At 45.0% G+C, this 8,834-nt stretch overlaps 1 protein-coding gene across 7 annotated transcripts in view; it reads left to right on the top strand.

Annotated features, from left to right (window-relative positions):
- Window positions 1-8,834, top strand: part of LOC105549541 (protein BRICK1) — a 35,820-nt gene that overhangs the window by 8,269 nt on the left and 18,717 nt on the right. For 3 of the 7 annotated variants that reach the window (XM_011994139.1, XM_011994136.1, XM_011994135.1), the window contains exons 2-3: window positions 3,213-3,295; window positions 3,855-3,864. The exons of 2 other annotated variants lie outside the window; for them this stretch is intronic. In XM_011994139.1, coding sequence (XP_011849529.1) covers window positions 3,213-3,295; window positions 3,855-3,864 — 93 coding nt within the window. Of the gene's footprint in view, window positions 1-3,212; window positions 3,296-3,854; window positions 4,775-8,834 lie in introns of those variants that run through there. 2 more of the 7 variants (XM_011994142.1, XM_011994140.1) reach the window with 2 other exon arrangements.

Here is an 8,834-nt window from a genome sequence, read left to right as displayed (position 1 = left end):
TTTTTTTTTTTTTTTTTTTGTATTTTTGGTAGAGATGGGGTTTCTCCATGTTGATCACGCTTGTCTTGAACTCCGACCTCAAGTGATCCGCCCACCTCGGCCTCCCAAAGTGCTGGGATTACAGGCATGAGCCACTGCACCCGGCCATTGTAACTTTTAATGCCTATTTTAATAGTCTCATTGATACACTATATCAAACCATTCCAATCATGGGCATTTGGTTTTGTTGCTTTTTCACCATCTTAAATAATAGTGATGCACATTCTTATTTGTAAAATCTTTATCCAAAGGGGGAAGTGATAACCAAAGACCAAGTACATGAATAACTTACAATTTAGAACTTCAGAGGCTGGCACAGGGCCTCATGCCTGTAATCCTAGGACTTTAAGAGGCCAAGCAGGAGGATTGCTTGAGTTCAGGAGTTTGAGATCAGCCTGGGCAACAAAGTGAGACCCCGATCTCTACCAAAAAAAAAAAAAAAGAAAACAATTAGTCGGGCACAGTGGCATCCACCTACTGAGTAGTAATTCTAGCTACTCGGGAGGCTGAGGTGGAAGGATCACTTGAACCTAGGAGTTGAGGGGTGCAGTAAGCTATGATTGTGCCACTGAACTCTAGCCTGGGTGACAGAGCAAGACCATGTCTCTTAAAAAAAAAAAAAAGATATTCATCCGTAAATGTTTAGGTAAATACAGAAGAGAATTATGATATCCATCTGGCAAGACCTCTCAGAGATAGAATTTGAACTTAGCCTTGGGGGAGATAGGCAGGCAAGATGAGTAAGATTTGGATATAATAAGATGAAAGTTGAGGCAAGATTAGGGTGTAGGAAGATTTGTCAAAATGGATGCTGAAGCGCTTTTGCAAAACAGCCAGGGAATAGATGAAAAGGCAGCTTGTTAGCTAAGTGTTAAATCATTGCGTGGGAGAGTCTCAGCGAATGTTTCAAACTTAAAAACTGTAGGTTATTGAGAGATGACTGAACAACAATGTTGGAGGAGAGAGTAGAAGATAATGACCATGCTAAGATACCTTTTCTCTCATATATTGAGAATAGTTGGAAAAAGAATAGTTCCTGTTACAGAAGTTTGCAGAGAAAAAGATGTTTTAAATTAAATCTGGTTTCATTTTGAATGAGATGGTAAAAGAAGACTGGAAAAGCTAGAGGAAGAAAAAGAATTTTGGCTGTTTTCACAGATGGAATGTGGGCTTTATAGGGTATTTGATGTTCTCCAAGTTTTCTCTAGTTCTGAAAGGCCTTTTGCCTCTAGGAGGAACAGTAGTGACATGGCTTTAATGAGCTCAGAACTCTCACACCTTCCCTCTCCATAATTTCTGCTGCTTTCTTGGCCTCGACTTTTTTTGTTTGTTTGTTTTGAGATGGAGTCTCACTCTGTCACCCAGGCTGCAGTGCAGTGGCGCGATCCTGGCTCACTGCAACCTCCACCTCCCAGGTTCAAGTGATTCTCCTGCCTCAGCCTCCCAACTAGCTGGGACTAGAGGCACTTGCCACCACGCCCGGCTAAGTTTGTGCTTTTAGTAGAGATGGGGTTTCACCATGTTAGCCAGGCTGGTCTTAAACTCCTGACCTCAGATGATCTGCCCACCTTGGCTTCCCTAAAGTGCTGGAATTACAGGCATGAGCCACTGCACCTGGCCTCATTTCTTTCCTATTGAGATTATTTTCTTATTCTTGCCATGTCCCCTCTTTTGAAAGTCTTACTTAGGCCATTAGTAAATGGCTGTACAGCCTTGGTGTATTCATTTGCTATTCCTGGCATAACAAATTACCACACAGGCTGGGCACAGTGGCTCACACTTGTAATCTCAGCACTTTGGGAGGCCAAGGTGGGTGGATCACGAGGTCAAGAGATTGAGACCATCCTGGCCAACGTGGTGAAACCCTGTCTCTACTAAAAATACAAAAAAAAAAAATTAGCTGGGCATGGTGGTGCACACCTGTAGTCCCAGCTACTTGGGAGACTGAGGCAGGAGAATCACTTGAACCTGGGAGGCAGAGGTTGCAGTGAGCTGAGATCACACCACTGCGCTCCAGCCTGGCAACAGAGTGAGACTCCGTCTCAAAAACAAACAAACAAAAAAATTACCACACATTTTATGGCTTAAACCACATAAATTTATTATTTACCATGTGTAGGTCATAAATTGAACACTGGTAACTGGGCTAGCAATCTTCACACCTTGGCCTTCTGAAGTATTAGGATTACAGGCATGAGTCACTGCTCCTGGCCTGAGCTCCAATCAGGGTTTCAGCAGGACTGCCTTCCTTTCTGGAGGCTCAAGGAGAGGGTCTAGTTCCTCGAATATTGGGTTGTTGGCAGAACTCAGTTTCTCGTGGTTGTAGAACTGAGATCTCTGTTTTGTTACTGGCTGTCAGCTGAAAGTTGTTCCCAGCTTCTAAAGGTGACTTACATCCCTTGGCTCATGACTCCCTTCTTCCACTTTCAAAGCCAACAATGGCAGATTGCATCCCCTTCACACATCGAATCTCTTTTTCTTCTTCCATTTCATCTCTGACCCCCTTCCTCTGCCTTTCTCACCTACATTTGTGAGCTTATGATTAGATTGGGGCCAAATGGACAATCCAAGACAAACTCTAGGATCTCAAGGTTCTTAACCTTAATCATACCTGCAAAGCCGTGTTTCCTCACGTATAATCCATATTCACAGGATCCAGGGATTAGAGAAAGGACTTTTTTTTTTTTTTAGTTTTGCTCTTTCACCCAGGCTGGAGTGAAGTGGCGAGATCTTGGCTCACCGCAACATTTGACCCCCGGTTCAAGCGATTCTCCTGCCTCAGCCTCTCGAGTAGCTGGGATTACAGGCATGTGCCATCATGCCCGGCTAATTTTTGTATTTTTAATAAGAGACAGAGTTTCACGATGTTGGCCAGGCTGGTCCTGAATTCTTGACCTCAGGTGATCTACCTGTCTAGTCCTCCCAAAGTACTAGGATTACAGGCATGAGCCACCACACCCTGCCGGAAAGGACATTTTTGTGGGGCCGTTATTCTCTACTTGCAATACTTGATAGGAAATTCAGCAGATCCACTCTAAGGAACTGTGCTAAGATACTTCTCACTGTATCCATTTCCATTTGTATTCTGTGTAGTATTCCTCTTTTTCAGTGTAGGAGTTGTGTGTGTCTGTTTGAAGTGACCTTAATTCTGAACACCAGTCTCTTTTTCTTAGATATGTCTTGTCGTTCAAGACTTGCAACACTAAACGAGAAATTGACAGCCCTTGAACGGAGAATAGAGTACATTGAAGCACGGGTGAGTTTGATGGGCCAGGGCATTCCAAGAGAGAATGCGCATTTCCACTTATTACTGAAAAAAACCTGAAAGCAGAAACAGTCTTAGGAAGCTTAAGCACTGGCCAGACATGGTGGCTTACGCCTGTAATCCCAGCATTTTGGGAGGCCGAGGTGGCGGATCACCTGAGGTCAGGAGTTCAAGACCAGCCTGGCCAACATGGTGAAACGCCATCTCTACTAAAAATACAAAAATTAGCCAGGCATGGTGGCTCACACCTGTAGTCCCAGCTACTCGGGAGGCTGAGGCAGGAGAATCACTTGAAACTGGGAGGCAGAGGTTGCAGTGAGCCGAGGTCGCACCACTGCATTCTAGCCTGGGTGGCAGAGTGAGACTCCGTCTCAAAAAAAGAAAAGAAAAGTTAAGCAGATTGCCTGGATTTGAACCAGGTTTCTGTGACTTCACAGCTATCTTCTTTTCTACTATTTCTCACTGCCTAGGATCTAAAGAAAGAATTTTTTTTAGACCCCTCTAATCTTTTTGAATTTATCTAAATGTCAATTTTCCTTTCCTTTCACAGGTGACAAAAGGTGAGACACTCACCTAGAACAGTGACGTGCTGCTGCTGGGAAGTTGCTTTACACAACACAGGCCACATGGGAAAGGCCCCAGCAGCCTTCAGCTCCTTCCTTTCTCCTTAAAGAGCAACAGGGCTTATTCTTGTTTTTCTTTTTTCAAAAGTGTGGCCTTTGGGCTCTGCCATCTGGGGTGTGGTGTGTTATGTGGGGAGAAGTCCAGAGGAACTGTTGGAAACGACATTAGGCATTTTACCTTTTCAGTAACATTTTATAGATCTACTTGTCAATGTATTTGAGACATTCACAGCCAAAACCCTGGGACTCTTTGTGAAGGTCCTCCCCGCCTCTATCTTTCTTTCTCTCTGTCTCAAACTTTCCTTAGAGTTCTCATTGCCTTTGTACTGCTTCTGTGAACAGTCTTTATCTCCTCCCCACCTTTGGTGGGAAGTGGGGGGCAATCCTGGCCAAGACACTCATGCCCTGGCAATGTGGCTGCCAGAGAATGTTGTTGCAGACCCACCAGTTTCTTGTTGATTTGGGGAGGTCAAGGCCAGGCCCCCACTTGGCTTGAAGGGACATTTTTAGACTTTTCTTTCTGTCACTTGGGAGTGTCTATGCCTCCCATATTTCCCTAATAAACTCAACTTTTTATCTGACTGCTGTGATTATGGTGGGGAGAGGAGCTAGAGGTGGACTTACTTATTGCACAGAAATGTAATATATGGCATTATTATTCTAACATAAAACTTTCAGATGCAGCTGTTTGATTCAAAGCCTAGGTGGCTTACCAGCCCAAGTCCCCATGTTTGGACTCTGAGCTGACTAGCTCATCCTGGGAATCATTTGGTCATTCAGCACATTTACCAAGTATTTACTATGTAGGCATGTTAAACTCCAATAAAAGATACAGCATTGAATCAGACATGATGCTTACAGTCTGTTGAAATACCAGCATTCACACAATTTAGCCACAATCCAAGGCAGATTATTAATTTTATAAAGGCAGAAGCTAAATGTCTACTTCTTTGAAAAACAGATAGCCGGGTGCAGTGGCTCATGCCTGTAATACCAGCACTTTGGGAGGCCAAGGTGGGTAGATCATGAGGTCGGGAGATCGGGACCATCCTGGCTAACACAGTGAAACCCTGTCTCTACTGAAAATACAAAAAATTAGCTGGGCGTGGTGGCGGGTGCCTATACTCCCAGCTACTTGGGAGACTGAGGCAGGAGAATCGCTTGAAACCGGGAGGTGCAGGTTGCAATAAGCCGAGATCACGCCACTTCACTCCAGCCTGGTGACAGAGCAAGACTACGTCTCAAAAAAAAAAAAAAAAAAAAAGAAAAACAGATGGTTTAAACTTTTCATTTTGGTATCCAAAGCTTACTATAAACTTGTACCAACCTACTTCTAAAGGCTTATCCACTATATAGAATCTATTTTAGTCACACAGAAATCATTATACTCTGTATACACTGATTTCCCTCAATTCAAATCATATTTGCCATTCAAAGTCTAGCGCAAGGGCCAGCACGGTGGCTCATGCGCGTTATCCCAGCACTTTGGGAGGCCGAGGCGGGTGGATCACAAGGTCAGGAGGTCGAGACTGTCCTGGCTAACAGGGTAAAACGCCGTCTCTACTAAAAAAAAAAAATACAAAAAAAATTAGCGGGGCATGGTGACGGGCGCTGTAGTCCCAGCTACTCAGGAGGCTGAGGCAGGAGAATGGCGTGAACCTGGGAGGCGGAGCTTGCACTGAGCCAAGATAGCGCCACTGCACTCCAGCCTGGGTGACAGAGGGAGACTCCATCTCAAAAAACAAAAAACAAAGTGTAGCTTAAGCCAAATTTCCCCCTGAAAGTTCTCTTAGACTTGACTTTTTCATTTAGCATTGCCCTTTTCCTCTTCTCAGTTCCTCCCAATCCTACCATGCTGACACTGTGCTTCAGCTCTGGATTTGATCTTGATACGGATTTGTCTCCGATTTAGCATGTGCATCCTAGAATAGAAATGGACATCTTTGGCCAGGTGCAGTGGCTCACACCTGTAATCCCATCACTTTGGCTGGGTGGATCACTTGAAGTTAGGAGTTTGAGACCAGCCTGGCCAACATGGTGAAACCCAATCTCTACTAAAAATACAAAAATTAGCTGGGCATGGTGGCAGGCACCTGTAATCCCAGCTACTCAGGAGGCTGAGGCAAGAGAATCACTTGAACCTGCAGAGGTTGCAGTGAGCCGAGATTGCGCCACTGGACTCCAGCCTGGGTGACAGAGGAAGACTCCGTCTCAAAAAAAAAAATAATAATATGTTCTAAACGAGTTAGTGCCCTTAATAGTACCATATTGCTAGGTGTGGTGGTGTGTACCTGTAATCCCAGTTACTCAGGAGGCTGAGGTGGGAGGATAGCTTGAGCCTAGCAGGTCAACACAAGCCTGAGCAACATAATGAGACCCGTCTTTATTTTTTTTAATTTTTCTATTTTTTTAGTTAGCTCTTTTTTCTTTCTTTTTTTTGAGACAGAGCCTTGCTCTGTTGCCAGGCTGGAGTGCTGTGGCACAATCTTGGCTCACTGCAACCTCCACCTGCCAGGTTCAAGGGATTCTCCTGCCTCAGCCTCCTGAGTAGCTGGGACTACAGGTGCCTGCCACCACACCTGGCTAATTTTTTATATTTTTAGTAGAGACGGGGGTTTCACCATGTTAGCCAGGATAGTCTTGATCTCTTGACCTTGTGATCCACCCACCTTGGCCTCCCAAAGTGCTGGGATTACAGGTGTGAGCCACCGAGCCCGGCAACTCTTTTCTTCTTTTTACGCCCAGCCAACTCATCATAATTTTTTTAATTATAATTTTTTTAATCTACCTTTTTTTTTCAAGATGGAGTTCGAGACCCACCTGGGCAATGTGGCAAGACCCCATCTCCACTAAAGATACAAAAATTAACTGGGCATGGTGGCATGCACTTGTAGTCCCAGCTACTCAGGAGGCTGAAGTGGGAAGATTGCTTGAGCCCAGGAGGTGGAAGCTGCAGTGCTGAGATTGCACCACTCCACTCCATTCCAGGCAACAGAGTGTGACCCTGTCTTAAAAAACAAACAAACAAACAAACAAAAATCTGTGAGTGGAAAATGAGCTAAATTTAAAATTTTCCTCTAAGCCATTCATAGGCACCTTCAAGGGAACCTCTTCACGCCTGTATACTTTGAAATGTTTTTTACTCTGTAATTTGGTTTAATTCACTTATTTACTGAAAAGTAAGAGGTTTGAGCCCATGAGCAATTAGGCATAGATTGCAAGTCCCTTGATAATAAAGCAGTTTTCAGTCTGTCTTTAAAAATTAAGCTTGGGCCGGGCACCGTGGCTCACGCCTGTAATCCCAGCACTTTCGGAAGCCAAGGTGGGCAGATCACGAGGTCAAGAGATCGCGACCATCCTTGCCAACATGGTTGAAGCGGATTTCAGAAGCAGAAAAAATAGGGAGCTTATTGTCTGGCTGATCGTTACAGAAGTACCCAGTTCTGTCATTCCACTCTTGTTACTCAGACATTTAACTACCCATGTTTATTTCACCAAGCTAAAGAAGTATAGTACAGGTTGATGATCTGCATTCTGAAAATTGGAAATGCTTCAAAATCTAAAACTTTTTGAGTATTGACATGGCACTCAAAGGAAATGCTCATTGGAGCATTTTGGATTTTGGATTAGGGATGCTCAACGAGTAAGTATATAAAGACGTTCCAAAAGATTTCAGATTTCCAAAAGCTGAAAAAATCCCAAATCCAAAACACCTCTGGTCCCAAGCATTTCAGATAACACTCAGCCTGTACTATAAGCCACACTAAGTGGGGTAGAGGCCAGCCGTGGTGTCTTATACCTATAGTCCTAGCACTTTGGGAGGCTGAGGCAGGAGGATTGCTTGAGCCCAGGAATTTGAGACCAGCCTGGGCAACATAGTGAGACCCCTCTCTATAAAAGCAGTTTTTAAATTAGGAGGGTGTGGTGGCACAAGCCTATAGTCCCAGCTACTGGGGAGGCTGAGTTAGGAGGATCACTGGAGCCCAGAAGTTCGAGGCTGCAGTGAGCTATGATCATGCCACTGCATTCCAGCCTTGGTGACAGAGTGATACACCATCTCAAAAACATGGTATGGGGGCTGGGTGCTGAGGTTTATGGCTCCCAGCACTTTGGGAGGCTGAGGCAGAGGGATCACTTGAGGCCAGAAGTTCAACACCAGCCTGGCCAACAGCAAAACCCTGTCTCTACAATAAAAAGAAAAATAGAAAAAATAAACATGGTGGTGGGGACAGGAAGCCTGTTGTTCATTTCTAGGCTCCTTCCCAGTATTTATACTCAGATTCATGCTGTTGCCTGCAAAAAAGGTTGGCCCCCAGTTGCCTCTGGATAATATGATTTAGAAAATTTGCTCTGGCAGCTTGCAGACAATTGCTGCCGTTAGTAATTGTACAAAAATACATGGCTGGGCACAGTGGCTCACACCTGTAATCCCAGCATTTTGGGAGGCCAAGGTGGGCAGATCACTTGAGGTCAGGAGGTTGAGACCAGGCTTGTCAATATGGTGAAACCCCATCTCCACTAAAAATGAAAAACAAAAAATTAGGCTTGATGATGTGCGCATGTAATCCCAGCTACTTGGGACGCTGAGGCACAAGAATCGCTTGAACCTTGGAGGTGGAGTTTGCAGTGAGTTGAGGTCACACCACTGCACTCCAGCCTGGGCAGCAGAGCTGGATTCTGTCTCAAAACAACAACAGGCTGGGCGCGGTGGCTCAAGCCTGTAATCCCAGCACTTTGGGAGGCCAAGATGGGTGGATCACGAGGTCAGGAGATCGAGACTATCCTGGCTACCACAGTGAAACCCCGTCTCTACTAAACAATACAAAAAACTAGCCGGGCGTGGTGACAGGCGCCTGTAGTCCCAGCTACTTGGGAGGCTGAGGCAGGAGAATGGCGTAAACCCGGGA

The sequence above is a fragment of the Mandrillus leucophaeus genome, unplaced genomic scaffold (genome assembly GCF_000951045.1).
Source record: "Mandrillus leucophaeus isolate KB7577 unplaced genomic scaffold, Mleu.le_1.0 Scaffold442, whole genome shotgun sequence".
In the NCBI taxonomy this organism is placed as follows: domain Eukaryota; kingdom Metazoa; phylum Chordata; class Mammalia; order Primates; family Cercopithecidae; genus Mandrillus; species Mandrillus leucophaeus.
This window is presented reverse-complemented; position numbering and strand designations above follow the sequence as displayed.